At 41.6% G+C, this 18,089-nt stretch overlaps 1 protein-coding gene across 2 annotated transcripts in view; it reads left to right on the top strand.

Annotated features, from left to right (window-relative positions):
- Window positions 1-18,089, top strand: part of RAB3GAP2 (RAB3 GTPase activating non-catalytic protein subunit 2) — a 95,880-nt gene that overhangs the window by 12,987 nt on the left and 64,804 nt on the right. For both annotated transcript variants that reach the window (XM_082703017.1, XM_082703016.1), the window contains exon 2: window positions 7,234-7,295. In XM_082703017.1, the coding sequence (XP_082559143.1) occupies window positions 7,234-7,295 (62 nt within the window). The remainder of the gene's footprint in view (window positions 1-7,233; window positions 7,296-18,089) is intronic.

The raw sequence follows: 18,089 nt of genomic DNA, 5'->3' as shown, positions 1-18,089 counted from the left end.
GGGTCCTGGGATTGAGCCCTGCATTGGGCTCCCTTTGAGCAGGGAGTCTGCTGCTCCCTTTTCCTCTGCTCTTCCCCCTCACTGCTGCGTGCACGCTCGCTCTCTCTCAAATAAATAAATAAAGTCTTTTTAAAAAAATGAGCTTTGAAATACTTAGCTTATAGCCGGATGCTGTTCTGATGTAGTATTGTTGTAAAGTAACTGCTTTAGGAACCATATCCGGCACATGAATCATAGCATGAAAGTAGCAAGACTAGGAAAGCAGTCTCATAATCTATTTTTAGACTTCTCCAATGACAATGTTTCCCATTTTTTAGAAGTTTCTTTATAGGTAAGTTTTTTATTTTTTTAATTTTAATTCCAGTATTAATAACATACAGTGGTATATTAGCTTCAGGTGTACCATATAGCGACTGATTGAGCCATTCCTTACATCACCCAGTGCTGATCACAAATGCGCTCCTTGATCCCCATCTCCTATATTACCCCTCCCCCTATCCCCCTCCCCGCTGGTAATCATGAGTTTGTTCTCTATACTTAACAGTCTGTTTCTTAGTTTGTCTCCCCCCCCCTTTGCTTATTTTGTTTCTTAAATTCCACATACAGTTGAAATCCTGGTGTTTGTCTTTCCCTGACTTATTTCTTTTAACCTTATACCCTTTGGATTCATCCATGATGTCGTAAATGGTAAGATTTCATTCTTTTTTTATGGCTGATCTTCCACTCTTTGTGTGTACCACCTGTTCTTTATCCATTCATCCTTGGTAATCCATGGATCCATGAATGTCCATTCATATGGTAATTCTGTTTTTTAATTGAGGAACAATTAAACAGTGGCTGCACCCTTCTGTATTTCCACCAGTTGTGCACAAGAGTTCCTTTTCTCCACATTCTCACCAATCCTTGTTGTTGTGTTTTTGATTTTAGCTATTTGGACAGGTGTGAGGTGATATCTCATTGCGTTTTGATTTGCATTTCCCTCATGAGTGATGTTGAGCATCTTTTTATGTGTCTGTTGGCCATCTGTATGTCTTCTTTGGAGAAATGTGTGTTCGTGTCTTCTGTCCATTTTTAATTGGATTCTTTGTTTTGTGTTGAGTTTGTGTTGTGTATAAATTCTTTATATATTTTGGATACTAACCCTTTATTAGATATGTTATTTGCAAACATCCTTTCCTTTGCAATAGGTTGTCTTTTAGTTTTGTTGACTGTTTCTTTTGCTGTGCAGAAGTTTTTTACTCTGATATAGTCCCAACAGTTTATTTTTGCTTTTGTTTTCCTTGCCTCAGGAGACACAACCTAGAAAAATATTGCTTCGGCGGATGTCAGAGAAATTACTGCCTGTGTTCTCTTGTAGGATTTTTATGGTTTCAGGTCTTACATTTAGCTCTTTTATCTCATTTTGAGTTTATTTTTGTGTGTGGTGGGAGAAAGTGGACCAGTTTCATCCTTTTCATGTAGGTGTCCCCTTTTCCCAGCACCATTTGTTGAAGACACGGTCTCCCATTGCATATTCTTCCTCCTTTACTGAAGATTAATGACCATATAATCATGGATTTATTTCTGGGCTCTCCGTTCTGTTCTCTTGATCTGTGCGCGTATTTTTGTGCCAGTATCATACTCTTGATTACTGCAGCTTTGTGGTATATCTTGAAATCTGGAATGGTGGTACCTCACGTTATTGGGGTTTTTTTGTTTTTGGTTTTTGGTTTTTTTTCCTCCCCTCAAGAGGAGGGGAGCTATTCTGGGTCTTTTGTGGTTCCATACAAATTTTAGGATTGTTCTGGTTCTGTGAAAAGTGCTCTTGCTATCTTGATAGGGATTGAGTGTGTTCATCGCAGTGTCTAGTATGGACATTTTAACAATATTTGTTCTAATTCAAGAACATAGTATCTCTTTCCATTTGTGTTGTCTTTAATTTCTTTCATCAGTGTTTTATAGTTTTTAGAGTACATGTCTTTTACCTCCTTGGTTAAGTTTATCCCTGGGTATCTTGATTTTGTTGCAATTATGGATAAGATTGTCTTCTTAATTGCTGTTTTGGCTGCTTCAATATTAGTGTATAGAGATGCCATAGGTTTCTGTATGTTGTTTTTGTGTCCTGTGACTTTATTGAATTAATTTATCAGTTGTAGTTTTTTAGTGGAATCTTTAGGTTTTCTATAACTGGTACCATGTCAATTGCAAATAGAGTTTTACTTCTTCCTTACCAATTCAGATGCCTTTTATTTCTTTATTCTGTCTAATTGCTGTAGCTAGGACTTCTGGTACTGTAGTGAATAGAGGTGGTGAGAATGGACATCCTTTTCTTGTTCCTCTTAGGGAAAAAGCTCTCAGTTTTCCCCCATTATTCACTGTGGGTTTTCCATATATGGCCTTTATTATGTTGAGGTATGTTCCCTCTAAACTTACTTTGTGAAGGGTTTTTATCATGAATGGATGTTGTACTTTGCTAAATGCTTTTTCTACATCTATTGAAATGATCCTATGATTTTTACCCTTTCTCTTATTGATGTGAATCATGTTAATTGATTTGTGAACATTGAGCCACCCCTGCATCCCAGGAAAAAAATCCCACTGGATGGAGAATGATAATTTTAACAGTGTTAAGAGTGTCTATATGCTAAGCACTGTTCCTAGTGCTTCGGATATAGTAACTCTAACAATGGTATGAAGTACAGTTATTAACTCCATTTTGCTAAAGAGGAAACTGAGACAGTAAGAGATTAAATAAATTGCCTGAGGTTATATAACCTTTTTAGGGGTAAAACTGGGTATCCAACCCCAACAACCTGACACCAGAGACCTAAGAGTTATTTTAGACCTGTGTTGTCTCATACTGTAGCCACTAGCCACATAGACTTTTGAACACTTGAAATATGACTGGACCAAACAGATGTGCTTTAAATGTAAAATATACATCAGATTTTGAAGACTTAGTATGCGGTAAAAAGTAAAATATTCATGAATAATTTAACATTGACTGCATATTGAGATGATATCTTGGCTGTATTATATTAAGTAACATCTATTCTTAAAGTTTTGCCTTTTTTCCCCTTCTTTTAAAATGTGGCTACGAGGGGGCACCTAGGTGACTCAATGGGTTATGCCTCTGTCTTTGGCTTAGGTCATGATCTTGGGGTCCTGCGATGGAGGCCCCACACTGGGTTCTCTGCTCAGTGGGGAGCCTGTTCCTGCCTCTCTGCCTACTTGTGACCTCTCTCTTTGTCAAATAAATAAGTAAAATCTTGAAAAAAATGTGGCTACTGGGGAAACCCTCTTGGGTCCCTTCCCCCTTTGGGGAGCTTTGTACCATTGCTCAATAAATTTTGCTTTGCTGCCCACCAAACAAACAAACAAAAAAAATGTGGCTACAGATACATTTAAAATTGAATGTGTGTGGGCGCCTGGGTGGCTCAGTCATTAAGCATCTGTCTTCGGCCCAGGTCATGGTCCCAGGGTCCTGGGATCAAGCACTATGTTGGGCTCCCTGCTTGCCGGGAGGCTTGTTTCTGCCTCTTCCACTCCCCCTGCTTGTGTTCCCTCTCCCCCTGTGTCTTTCTCTGTCAAATAAATAAAGTCTTAAAAAAAAAATAAAATTGAATATGTGGCTTGCATTATATTTTTATTGGACAGTGCTGCTAAGTGCCTACAGTGAGTGAACAGTCTGACTGGAGAGAAAGAATAGAAGGGGGGTGGCAGGCAAAGGGAAAAAAAAAGGATATTTAGGATCAGATTAGATTGGCATTAAAGTTTATCTTTGAAGTTAGTGTGTTTAGAGCGATCCGTGGACAGTCTGCTTCCGATGTGCAGATCGAAGCCCACCCTGAAACGTCAGTCAGCCCTAATTCATTATTTGCACTTCTTGCAGAGTTTTTAAGGCTACCTAGAGAGAGGAAGCTGCAGAAGAGACCATAACTGGTTTTATTAAAGCAGTGAGTGTGAATCCCATTCTTTTAATTTTCTGATCAACTTTGTTGAATTGGACTTAAGCAAAATGAAAGACATAGGAAGCTGATGACGGTTAAAAGACTTGCTTTTCAGTTTAGGTGCTTGGGACTTACTTATTTAGTAAGTGGGGGAAAACACTTAAAATTACCTTATCATTTAGTCTGGCCTTTGAGATGAGTGCTGCTTAGCTCAGTAAGCAAACTGGGTAAGTGCCATTGGCTTTATGATTTAGTGCTTTGTGGAGTGCTTGGAATTTTCACACTGGACCCTAGCCACCCCAAACAGTGTATTTGTATATTCTGGTGCACTTATTCTATAATACACTTTGTTAAACTGACTTATACCACAGCTTGGTATTAAAATTCAAAATCTCCTATGAGTGATTTTGTTATAAATTACAAAACGAGTTAAAAAAGAAAATTCTAATGGGCCAGGGTAATTTTAATCTATTTATTCTAAGACAATCATGGTGAACTATTTTCAGCTTTATAGTAAGTGATAATAAAAAGTGTTATTTTGTCATGAGTATGTAGAATTTATAAATCTTAAGGTCTTAAAGTAACAGTTCATATTGGTGTTAAATAGGGACAGTTTTTTAATATATATTAAATACATTGCTTTTGTTATCCACAACCCTGATTAAGGATCAATTTAAAAACACTGATAATGGAATCAACTGAAGAAACCACCCTTTATAGAAAAGTTACCAGAGGGAACGTCTGCCTGAATAAAATCATTTACTTGAATGGCAGCTTGATTAGACATTCATCAACTATTTTTTTTATATACACCATCCTTTTTTTTTTTTTTTTTCCAATAATGTGCTTGGCCTGCTGCATAGTTTGAAAGCATAAGAAATAACCTTGGTCTAGTGCTAAGATTCCAACGTTTTTTAACTGCTGACAGTAACTGTCAAATAGCAATCTGCAAAATAGTATCAGAAGATTTTCAACAGAACTTGGGAGGCTGCAAAATTTCTATTACCAGCACAGAGTAGAAATAGATATAAGGGTAGTGCCCAGTTTGCAAATGTTTTCTTTTTTTTTTTTTTTTTTTTTTTAAGATTTTATTTTATTTGACAGAGAGAGAGATCACAAGTAGGCAGAGAGTCAGGCATAGAGAGGAGGAAGCAGGCTCCCTGCTGAGCAGAGAGCCCGATGTGGGACTCGATCCCAGGACCCTGAGATCATGACCTGAGCCGAGGGCAGCGGCTTAATCCACTGAGCCACCCAGGCGCCCCCCTGCAAATGTTTTCTTTAAAAAAAATGTTGGGATGCCTGGGTGGCTCACTTGGTTAAGTGTCTGTCTTTGGTTCAGATCATGGTCCCAGGATCTTGGGATCAAGCCCTGCATTGGGCTCTCTGCTCAACGGCAAGTCTGCTTCTCCCTTTCCCTCTCCTCCTGTGCTCTCTTGCTTTCTCTCTCAAATAAAATCCATGAAATAGAATTAATGTTTTCTATTTTTAAGTTGAATAGAATCTAGAATGCATTTTCCTATAGTATTATAAATAGATTTAGGATTCCAGGCCAACCTTCAAACACATCTTGAACATTCCTGAGTAATAGTTCTGTTTCACCTTCCTTTCAACTCTGTTTGTACCATGAACTTCTTTAGAAAATGTATTCCCGTGATAGGAGGTGTGTGATTGAGTCCCCTTTTCTCTCTTGTTAATAGAAATTTCTCAGTCAGGGGCCTTGAGAAGTGGAAAAAAACCTTCACTAACACAAATTTCTTATATAAAGAAAGTATTTTTCAAGGACTTCTCTTCCTGGATGTTTTGAATTACGGCATTTAGAGATCCTGGGTCTCTGCAGGGGCAGGAAATCCAAATTGCTACTGTCTTGTGTTTGATTGTATGAGTCATTTGTGAATTGAGTCAGGTACTTTTTATTCCAATATAGAAGAGAAATAATACATTTTTATAGTATTGTACAACATTCAGTGAAGGTTATGTGTGCCAACTAAGCTTTTTGAAGGCTTATTTTCTTTTGTCTCTCCAGCACTTAGCACAGTGGCCAACACACTAAAGATACTGTGTTTGTTGAGTGAATGAATGAATGAGTGAATCATTCGCTGGCCCCATGAAGGGTTTGCAATTTTGTGTGGTCTTTCCGAGGTGGTGGTATTTCGATATATTCTTTTTATAGCAATATTAAAATTGAATCACGGATTTTAGAGTGATAAGCTTTTTGAGGTACTTTGCTTTCTCGAACAGGAATGATGGGGGAGACAAACCATGAGAGACTGTGGACTCTGAGAAACAAACTGGGGGTTTTGGAGGGGCTGGGGGTGGGAGGGTTGGGTCAGCCTGGTTGGTGGTAGGTATTAAGGAGGGCACGCATTGCATGGAGCACTGGGTGTGGTCCATAAACAATGAATCTTGGAACACTACATCAAAAACCAAAAATGTATTATATGATGATTAACATAATACAATAAAAAACAAACAACAACAAAAAAAGAAAAACAGCATTTTTTAAAACTCTCTAGATGGGATGGCTTAGTTGCCATCAGCCCACAATAAGGCAGTTGTTTTTGGTATATTGGAGAAATTAGCAGAATAAAGAAATTGCCTAAGTGAATAAGATTGCCGAAGAACAAGCTGTAATTTTCCAAGTTATGAAAAAAAACTTCTAAATTTTGATATCAAGGGAATGCTTCTATTTTAAAATAATATATAATAAACTTGTTTTGGCCTTAACTGTAAGCTCCATGTTTCCAAATTTCTATGCCTCTTCATAAACCAGGAGAAAGTATATAGCAGAATACTTGTGAGTGTGGGCTTTGGAACTCTGGAAGCGCTGATTTCAACCCCACTCTGCCACTTAATCCTCTGTGATCTTGGTCAGGCTTTATAAATTAAATAATCTGGTTTTCTCACTGTAGTAAGGGGATGATAGAGAATCCTTGTCATGCTTAAGTGAATTAATGTCTATAAAGCAGTTAGACACATAGAAATGCCGAGTACGTGTTAGTTGTTGCTTGATTACTCCTCTATGTGAGTTACCGCTTTCTGCCTTTGTTCATGTTGACCTTTTTTTCAAGTATATTTGAAAAGTGCCTTGGTGCTTTTTAAAGACTTAGTTTAAGGTGACTCCTCCCTGTATTTTGTCATGTCTCTCACTCTTCCCTACATTAGATCACAAAATCCTTAAGGACATACATATTTACATAGTATTTATTTATCAGGTGTTGGTTCTATTCTGTTTAGAGGAAATGTTTAGTCAAGTATTTCAAGCTCTGTACTTCATGTAAGCACTTTTCATCTTTTTTAATAATAGGTAAATCAGACTGGGAAGATGATGGTTGGGGAGCATGGGAAGAGACGGAACCCCAAGAAACTGTAAGTCTTCATAAATGTATGCGTGCTTGTTGAAAGTGGCATTTTCCGTTTGTAATGATGGTGACCTATTCCAGTGTTGACACTTTAAAACCTTCATCAAGAACATCTTTGTGTTTACTTACTAGTACTGACATAGATCCCTTTCTTAAAGATTTATTGTCTTTAGAGCTAAGGAGGCTAAATGGGGAATAACTACTTTAGGATTCTTTCTCCTTTAGTAGTTATTATTTTTGACTTCTCCATTTACTCATTCAACATGTCTTTGGTCAGTGTCCACCCTGTTCTAGGCATTCTTCTAGGTGCTGCACGTATAGCCATGAGAAGGTGCATGAATCCCCTATATGTATTTTCACCTCCGGGTAATAGAAAATCTAGCCTAAACTGACTTAAATCACAGGGACATTCATTAGCTTATATAGAAGGAAGGCAGGTAGTATGCACTCACAGGTTGGTTGATTAGAAGATTCAACTGTGTCATCAAGGACATAAGTTCTTTCCTTCTGTCTCCTCTGTATAAACAGCAGTGTGGACTTCATCCCAAAGACTGTTCTTCAGTAGATAGGGTATGCCACCATGTTTCTTCATTCATGACCAGAGGGAGGAAAAGACTAGGACTTCCGTGATTCCTTTTTTTTTTTTTTTTAAGATTTTATTTATTTATTTGACAGAGAGAGAGATCACAAGTAGGCAGAGAGTCAGGCAGAGAGAGAGAGGGGGAAGTAGGCTCCCCGCTGAGCAGAGAGCCCCATGCGGGGCTTGATCCCAGGACCCTGAGATCATGACCTGAGCCGAAGGCAGTGGCTTAATCCACTGAGCCACCCAGGTGCCCCCGACTTCCGTGATTCTTACAGGAGCAGGGACAACTTTTTCAGAAGCCTCTCATGAACCTTACCTATAACTCTTGGCCGGAATAAGGCCAGACACTCATTTCTGAAGTAGTCACTGGCAAGGGATATCTGACTTTTCATCTGTCTCTCTTGCCATTCCCTGGGCCTGGAGCATTAAAGGGTCCGTTTCTCCTGGGGCCCATGACTGCACAGGAGAGGAGTTGGTAACTGAATGAAATTAGGATTTCTTACAAAAAAAGAAGAATGGATGTATGTATTGGAAAGGTCTTATCATCCCTGTTCCCTGCAGCTTATACTTAGGAGAGAGAAGTTTTTTCAAAAAGAGAGATAAAAGTAGCAAATGGTGGTAATCAAAGTTACATGGAGAATTCAAATGGTGATGTGGTAGCAAGAGATCAAGTGACCACCGTAGCTTGGGCGGAAGGCCTTTCAGAGGATGCGACATTGGAGCTGAGGTCCAAAAGACAGCAGGGAGCCAGCGAGGTGGCAGTCTGGCAAAGGGTGTTGCAGGCCAGGGCAACAACTCATGCAGAGGCCCTATGGCAGGACCGAGCTTGGAGTTCATAGGGCATAAAGAAGGCCCGTGTGGCTTGGCAGGACTGAGAGGTTACATAATGGGGCCAGAGAAGGAGGCAGGCCTGATGGAAGGCTTTGTGAATTTGGAGTTTATTCTGAATGTAATAGAAAACCACACATAGCTGATTTCTCATTTTTAAAGTTCATCTTGGCTGCTTTTTGGAATTGAACTCGGGGGCAAAAGCGGAAGCAGGGAGACCAGTAAAGATGCTGTTTTGATAGTGTAGTTGAGAAATGATGGTGACTTACATTAAGGCGATATCAATGAAAATGAGAAAGTGATGGGTTCGGGATAAGTTTTAGAAATAACAGTAAGGCTTTCCTGTAAGTTGGTTGTGCGGGCTGAAGGGAAAAAGAAAAAAATCAGGGATTAACTTCTTTGATCTGGGATATGGTGGGGAGTAGGTAAAGCATACTTGATAAGTTGTTGACACTCCCCAGGGCTGGGTCATAGGTACCGTTCTCTTCATTTTGTCAATGTTTGAAAATATCCATAATAAGTTTTTTTTTTTAAGATTTTATTTATTTATTTGACAGAGAGAGAGAGAGAGACAGTGAGAGAGGGAACACAAGCAGGGGAAGGGGGAGAAAGAGAAGCAGGCTTCCCGCGGAGCAGGGACCCTGATGTGGGGCTCTATCCCAGGATGCTGGGATCATGACCCAAGCCGAAGGCAGACGCTTAACGACTGAGTCACCCAGGCACCCCCAGTTTTTTCTTTTTTTTAACCCGCCCAGGTGTTTGGCTTGAGCAGCTGGATGGATGGTGTGTGGTTTATTGAGTTGGGGAAGACAGAACAGGTCTGGGGGGGATTTGAAGGAGGATCGTCTTGTAGGAAGCAGAGCATGTGGTGTGAATGCAGATTTACAGAAAAGCTCCAAGGAGAGATGAAGAACAGGAAACCATTTCAGAAGGCAGAGAATTGGGATGTGTTGAATAGGATGTAATGTAGCTCAAGGAACGTGGTTATGGCATCCCTTTAGCAAACAAACACCTTGTTCCTTGCCCCTCTAGTGCTTTGTCGACGTGGAGACGCAGCGGTACTCTGTATGGACTACGACTCACGGCTTCTGCTTTCTCACGATTTAGACTGTTTCATGGCTGGTATTGGAATCTTTCATTTATCTTGGATTCTTTCTCTTTGTTTCACACCTGGAGCTCATAGGAGGATTTGATAGGGTCCGTTCGTCGCCACCCAATGTAGGATATTTCTGGAGGGCAGAGTGTTCCTGCCAGGCCACTGTGTGGGATGTCAGCCTACCTGTCGGTGCTGCCTTCTGGCCGCACACCACCAGCAGCCCAGCTCGCTGTGGCGAGACTGGGGAGTGGAAGGAAGGGAGAGGAGAGGTGTGTAAAGCAGGTCGGAGGCTCTGTGTGGCTCGATGCGAGGCAACCTCTCGGGGGATGTGGCTGCGCTTTGCGAATTTCTCAGAAAAAGGTAGTGTAGCTAGCAGCTCCTTTGCTTGTTGGGTGCATTTACTTTTAGTATTTGTTCTAGAATCCTGTAGCTAGTGACTATCGTGAGGATTTCGACAAGCTCCCGAGCAAGTTGAAGGTTTTCTGGAGTAAACCTCCTAGACATCGCATGTTAAAGTGGACACACGCATTTGTGATCTCAGCGGAGGTTGTTAAATACGTAAGACGGTACTGATGCTGAGTCGCGGTACTTACTTACGCACCCACAGGCCCACATCTGCAAGGGTCTGCTGTGCATGGTTGCTTCTTTCTGGAATGGATTTTTACTAGTGAGTGACATAGTTGAGGAGTTGTATGTGAGGCGAGTTTTCCTCACGAATGTCTGCATTTTCTCTGCTAACTTTAAGGCAGTGGTTGACTATCGGGTGTCATAGACCTGCTTTTTGGCTCACCTAGCAGTGTGCCTGCCTTAAGCGTACACTTTGTTATGGCGCTTTAACCTAATACAGTAGGAAATTATTGCAACTACAATTTGAAGTCAGAGAAGCAGTAGGCCTGAGGTAAGGCTTTATGAATTCGGAATTTATTCTAAATGTGATTAGAAACCACACTATTTCTGTTTTGGAAAGCTCACCTTCACTGCTCCGTGGAATAGGTTATAGTGGGTCTTTTTATTGTGCCTCTCATACTAATTAAGATCATGGGCCAGTTTATTTTCTAGTACTTATTTTTGATGTGCCACTGTTCCAGCTGATTCCGGGTGCTGTGGATAATGATTCCTAGTTAGAGTGTGTATGTTTTGTTTTTTTTGTTGTTGTTGTTGGTATTCTTTCTTTCTTTCTTTCTTTTTTTAGAGTGTGTATGTTTTAACAGACTTCCTTTAAATCTGTGCAAGGGTGCCATCTTCTCTATTGGCAAGAATATCCTAAATCCAGGAATGACATCTTTTAACTGTTTCAGTGAAAAGCTGAAATATGCGTCTGTTCATTCCAAAACACGTTAACTTACATGTAGCACATTCATTCATTTGGATAAGATTTGAATGTTTACAAATGGCCCTCATGGACGAGGGTACCTTGTGGTTCTCTTTGTCTTAATTGATTTGCCCACACAGCGGATTTGACAAGTGTGGCAAGTAAAAGAGTTGGCAACAATTCTGGGTGTACCAGTCATTCCTAACTACTCTTATTACCCTCCTATATACCTTGTACTTTGTCATGACCTTATGTACATGGTGAAGGAGAGGATAACTTGAATGACAACAAAAGTGGGCCAGGACAGTGGTACTGAGACGTTATCTGGGTGTTAACATGATCCTGCTGTATTTAACAATGCTTCTTTGAATTTGGATCCTGTCGTCAAAATAAGACAGCGTCTTTGTTAGGGAGACTGTTTGGTGAATGAGGATAAAATGGTGGTGGCAGGAAAAGGATACGACTTCTGCCTTACGCTGCATCGTCATCTAGACTTGTCCATACGTAACATCCGTATGATGTTTTGCAGAGTAAAATTTGTTCTCCCAGAGCTATTGGAAATGTCAACACAACTGTGGTAAAAGACTTCCATTACTGCTACTGCTGTCTAGTATTATGAACAACTCCAAAGGCATAGCCAGCTCTAGAGACGTAACAACAGTCAGAGTAAATTTTGGGAGATGTATAAGGTGCATGCTCTAGTCAAGGTAAGAGAGGGAGCTACCTCGTCAGAATGGAGAGGGAACTTTCCACTGTCCGTTGTTAGGGACAGACAGCAAACTCAATACCTGCCTGCCCTGAGAGTCTTACTGGTAGGTCTTGTCCACATTAAAGACAAGGCCAATATTGGAACAAGAGAAAGATCTTGAAATCAATTTATGGCTGTGTCAGGGTGCTATAACTGTGGAAAGAGTGATAGGGTTCTGCCTCCGCTGGGCTGTGGTTCTCGTGACCAACAGAGGAGAGGAGTCTGACATTAGAGAGGTGCTGTGTCTTGGTCTTTGGTGGGGGTGGGGGCTGGGGTGGTGTGTGGATGAACCGCAGGCAGGGTAGTTCAGAGTAAAGCAAAGCAGCAGCGCCTGCCCCTGGACGCTGACCTGGAGGCCATGTGGCTGCTGTTGCATGCAGCAGAAAACTCTAAAAACTTCAGGGTGCTTTTTATCTCCACAAGTCTCTAGCTCTTTGAGAGTAGTTTCTTATTTTTATGGCAGGAGAGAGTATGGAGGGCTTTTATAATCAGAAAGATTTAGTACCAGTACGGACAAGGCTTTTTTTTTTTTTTTTTAAGAAAGAAGAAACCTCTTTAGCTTTTTGTGATTCTGAAATGTCTGCTGTAGTCAGTGCTCAGAGAAGACTGCATGTTCTAATATCCTTTATCAGCAGAACCCGCCAAGTCGAAGACAGTATGCATCCGTGACGCCAGTAGGCTTAGGAACTTTAAGGATGGCTTCAATTTGAGAAGAGGACAGACGTCTTTCTTCTATAGATATTTCATGTCCCTGTGAGTCCACTTGGCCGCCATAACAGAATATCACAGATTGGGTGACTTAATGGAAATTTATCTTCTCACCGTTCTGAAGGCTAGAGGTTCAAGATCAAGGTGTTGTCAGAGTTGGTTTTTGGTGAGATCCCTCTTCCTGGCTGGCAGACAGACATCTCACTGTGTCCTCATATGGCCTGTCCTCTGTGTGCAAAGAGAGAGTGCCGTGAGTCCTGGTGTTTCGCCCCCTTACAGGAATAGCCGGTCTGTCAGATCAAGTGTCTGCCCTTATGACCTCCTTGAACCCAAGTTACCCTTTTACTTCCAGATAACAGTCACCTTGGGGATAAGGGCTTCAGCATATGAATTTTGAGAGGATACAGTCGACTCTGTAAAAATGCCCAAATAATGGACCCATGTCAGGCAGAGAACTCTTATGTGTGCAAGTGCAAAGAATAAGGTTAGGGAATTCCTACTTGCCCATAAGTAAATACACTAAAGAAATAGAAGGGCAAACAGACTTTCAAGATGCAGGAAAAAAAGCCAAACGATCTATTTCTGTACTAACTTAATTGTAAGTGAACATGATGAGATACAGTGTCTTTCTTGGAGAAATTGGAAAAAGGAGATGGTTGTACTAGATCATCTACCAGTTAATGGTCCTGTAATAGTAAATAGCTTTGTTGTTGTGTGTTTTTGTTTTTTTGTTTGTTTTTTGTTTTTTACAGTGTTAAAGGGCTTTTAGTTTGGATTATCATTAGTTTGCTTTGGAAAAGAAGTGGTTAGAGGGGGATATTTTGTCTAGCCTCATGCTATAATGGAAATCGAGGCAGTTAAGGAAGAAGCTTGACAAGGTTTAATTTTAGTTATAAGGCAAATGAGTGAGCTTTCCTTGGTATATTAAGTCCAAAGGGTATGAAGTGTAGAGTCAAGGATTTGCTTGGCAGTGGTTTCTGGAACAGGAAGCACAGAAGGTTCTGGGTTAAGGCCCTTAGTTAAGGTAGAAGGTGTGGAAAATTTCCATTCAAAAGACACTTTAGATCCATCTGTTTGCAAAAAGTGATATGATATAGTTTATAGAGGCAATTTGATTTAGCAGATTAACAAGGAAAGCATGCTGGCCAGATAGAGGGCCCAGAGGAATGTTTGTTTACAGACTGAGAAATAGGATATAGCCTGACCTGGTTAGAGATTCTTAGAACATTAATAATCTGAGATAATGTTGGAAAATATTTTGCCTTATTTTAGAGTCATTAGACTCTGGTGTCACCTACAACACAAGAGACATAAGCATCAGATTGGCCAGAGGCAGAGGAGGGCACTCAAGTTATTCTAAAGTTATGTTTTCTATCTGTTTTAGATATGTTTATACGGAGGGGGAAGTGGCCACAGAATTTCTTCCTACTGAGATGGGTTCTCTGTGGGACTTTGGCATTTGACTTAGAAATTCTACTTTTGGGGGGTGACTGGGTGGCTCAGTAAGTTAAGTGTCTGAGTTGGTTTCAGCTCAGGTCATGATCTCAGGGTACTGAGGTCAAGCCTCAGGTCGGGCTCCACACTTAACACAGAGTCTGCTTGTCCTTCTCCCTCTGCTCCTTCCCTTGCTTGCTTTTTCTCAAACAAATAAAATCTCAAAAAAAGAAAAAAGAAAGAAAGAAAGAAAAGAAACACTCCTTTTGCCAGTGACCTTCCCGTTAACATTTATATCATTAATATGAGCTGGGTCTCGCCTACCTAGTGATTCTCAGTTTGGTGGGGGGAGGTTATTTTGTCCCCTTAGGAGACATTTTTGGTTGTCACAACTTGAAGGGAGATGCATCTAAGTGGATAGAGACCAGGGATGCTGTAAAGCATCTTACAATGCACAGGACAGGCCTCCCAAACAAACAGTTGTCCAGCCCAAAACGTTCGTTGTCCCAGAGTTCAGAAATCTTGGTCTAGCCCATGGCTTTCAGGGTAATTCTCTCAATCCTTCTTTCTGCCATTCCTCCTGTTTCTAAGACCCCTGGCTTTGGGGTACCTGGGGGGTGCAATCAGTCAAGCATCCGACTCTTGGTTTGGGCTCAGATCTGATCTCAGGGTCCCGAGATTGAGCCCGGTATCCAGCTCTGAGCTGAGTGTGGGATCTGCTTGAGATTCTCTCTCCCTCTTCCCCTGCCCCTCCTGCTCAAGCTCACTCTCCAAAATAAATACATAAATCTTTTTAAAAAATTAAGAAATAAAATCCCTTGGTCTCTTTTGGGAGGCTTCAAAACTTTGGATGTATATGGCTATTAATTTGTTTTTAGTAGATTCTGGTTTGCTAGTACGAAAAGTGCAATTGACAGACTGTTTGCCAACAAAGGTGAATGTAAGTAGGTTCTCAGTCTTTGGCCACAGATGAACAGTTAGTCCAGCCTCAGTCTTGGTGGCATTATTTATGCCTAAATGTTTGAGGGAGACCTATCTTTAGTCTTCCCATTATAGCCAGCCACCACTTTTCCTTGATCTTGCTTAGAGTTGTTCATTTCTGCCCCTCAGGCACTCCTGCTGGGTAACTTGTTTGTTTTGGCTTAGTGACCCGCCCCTTGTCCTCTGCCAGGGAGAGAGGGACAGCGGCTGTGTGGTGGGGGAAGGGGCCTGGAAAAACAACAGGGGTTCTTTTATAGGTAATGAATAAATTTCATGTTAACATCAGTGACCAGGTAGGTACTAGTTTTTTGCAGAAAGCCAAGGTAGTCCTTGATAGTGCTATTTTGGAAGGTTTGTTTGTTTAGTTCATTGTGTTGCTTGGGAAATTAACTACCTTGTCAAATGAGGGTGAATCAGTAGCTTCAAGAGAGTGGTATTAGTGACTACGTTCCCATTATTGTGGAAAGGTTCTCAGGACACCTAATTGATAAGCAGGTACCCTTAGAGTAGAAAGCCAGGTGAAGAGCTTGTGTCTTGTTAGCCACGGAGCATATCCTGATGCTCCGTGTGACTTCATAGTGTTCTTATTAAACCCTCTTTCCTGCCTGAGCTGCCTTGATGAATTGGAAATTTTGCTTAAGCTTCGTGTAAAACCCAGTGCCTGTTCCTTGGGTTCAAGCCTGGAGAGGGGATCGTCTCATCTCTGCTCTCCCAATACCTTCATCCAGATACTTTTTTCTTGGACTTGAGTTTCCCCTGAAAAATCTGACCCAGGAACTACTTCAGACAGACCCACACTCCTTATTCTTAATAAGTATTTCTGCTGTGAATATGTGTCTGCTTTCCGACCTTTGTCAACTCCGTCTAATTTAGGGCTCCCTGGCCCATCCCCTAGCCATGCTTCTACCTTGTATTGCCTCGAGCAGTGGTTCTCAGCCCAGAGGCAGTTTTGCCCCCCAAGGGACATTTGGCAATGTCTGGAGACAGTGTTGGTTGTCACACTGAGGATGCTACCATACCGTGAAGAATTAACCTGCACAATATGTCAAGAGTGCTGAGAAACCTTGGCTTAGAGCAATGTATTTCAAACTCTTTATCTTGGCTTGTGATGAAATCACTTTACTGTGTCTTGACCAGTACTTTTAAAATAATGAATAAAATAGATTTTTAAAAATTTGGAGTACCTCCTAGGTTGTAAGCATAGATATTGTTTTGGGCAAATTTTGTCTGTTTTGTTATGGGGCAGTGAGGAGGGAAAGGGAGGGGGAGTCAGGGAGGGGCAGGGGGGAGATGTGACTGAAATGGAATGGGATGTAAAATCATTTTACTGCTAGTTGTTGGGGTTTGTTTTTTTTTTAAGAAGTTTAAAATGTACGTACAAGAAAGAGAGCACATCTGACCACATAGCTTTACTGCTCAAAAAATGCTTCAGTCAATGCAGGAGTCCTCAAGGTCAAGTGTAAGCACCTCGACACAGTAGATGAAAGCTCTTGGTCGCCCACCCTTGCTGCAGTGTCCCCTTTTACCGTATACTGTCACACCTGCTTTGACAGTACCTCCTTGCTGGCTCGTTTGCCCCTAGGCCTTCAGATCTGTTGGGTTCATGGCTTTCTAGAGAAATAGGACATAGGGGACTAGGCTGGGAACGTCCACCTCCTCTCCTTCTCTCCTGCTGGCCTCAGCCTGGCTCCTTTTTACTCTCCCAGCAGGATTTAGCTTAGGAGTTACTTCCAGTAGGAAGACTTACTGTTGTTGTTGACACTCTACCCTCCCAAACCCATTCTGGTCTGCTGGCCCTCCTGTGATTCCTTGACTGACTACCGTGTGTTTGTCCATCTGTCTTCCCCAGAGAAGGGGAGGTCCTTAAGGCATGAATTCTCTTTTCTTGTCTCCCAGTCCTAACACAGAGACGGCACATAGAGATGTGCAGCCCTACTGGAGAGCGTTGTGTAGGAGAGATCAAAGCAGGGAGAAAGATGTGGGACTATTGAGGGTCTGGTCATCCTCAGGGATTTTTGACCCACAGACTGTGGCCTCATTCTTCCTCTTACTTCGATGATCTGTCCAGTCCCCTGATTTTGGAGGTAAGGAACCAGAGTTGCTAGGGAAGCTGCAAGGCCTGGATGAATGTGGATTAGTTTAAATTTATTGCCGGTGGCATTTGTGTGGTTAGCGACAAACCACTTGCTCTTTCCAAGCCTTGGTTTCCTTTTCTGGACAATGAGGATTTTGAATCACATTGTCTCTGTGGTTCCTTCTGTTTCTTCATACGTTTGTGTGGTCCCGTCAGCTGGCTGATAGAGATTATGACACATGTGTGACAGGGGATTGTTGACCCCGCACAGGCAGGCAGTTTTGGGGTCTTTGATCAAACTGTCTTGTACCTACTACTACAATTTCTTAGTTAATTTAGTGATTAAAAAAATTTTTACAGGGGAGCCTGGGCAGCTTAGTTGCTCAAGCATCTGACTCTTGATTTCAGCTCAGGTCATGATCTCAGGGTCCTGAGGTCAAGCCCCTGCTTAAGAGTCTCTCTCTTCTTCTCTCCCTGCCCCCTCCTCCCTCTCTAAAAATAAAAAAAAAAAAAATGAATTTGTACAGTATGTTTCTTCTTCAGCTAAGTCAGTAGTTCTCAACTTGGGGGCGTTTTGCTCTGCAGAGGGCATCTGGCAACGTCTAGAGACATTGGTGATTGTCCCAGCTGGGAAAGTGCTATGGGTATTTGGGGGGCAGGGGCTAGCAATGAGGCTCCAGCCCCAAATTTCAGTAGTGCTGAGGCTAGGAAACCCTGAGGAACTAGTAACCACCTGCAGAGTTTCAGTGCTTTCAGCCAGAGCTCGATACTGTGTTAGCGTTTATTGCAGTATGCATGATTTTTTCAATGTAATAAATACTCCATGTGCGTCCACTTATTCAGTGTTTCATTATGTTGAAAGGGAGGGGGCTATTTCATGGCTGTCTTTAAAAAGAGACTTGTCGAACAAAAATATTCAAGTCGTGATAAGCCTTCGCGAGATAGGTTCCCGCAGTCAGCTGTGTGGCTCCGTCTGATCAGGTCTGCCCTCCCTTGAGGCGCATGTCTTCTTCACTTCTTCAGTCACAGAGGGGGCA

This window comes from Mustela nivalis (genome assembly GCF_964662115.1).
Source record: "Mustela nivalis genome assembly, chromosome: 16".
Lineage (NCBI taxonomy): Eukaryota > Metazoa > Chordata > Mammalia > Carnivora > Mustelidae > Mustela > Mustela nivalis.
The sequence above is the reverse complement of the archived record's forward strand: the minus strand, read 5'-3'. Positions and strand labels throughout refer to the sequence as shown.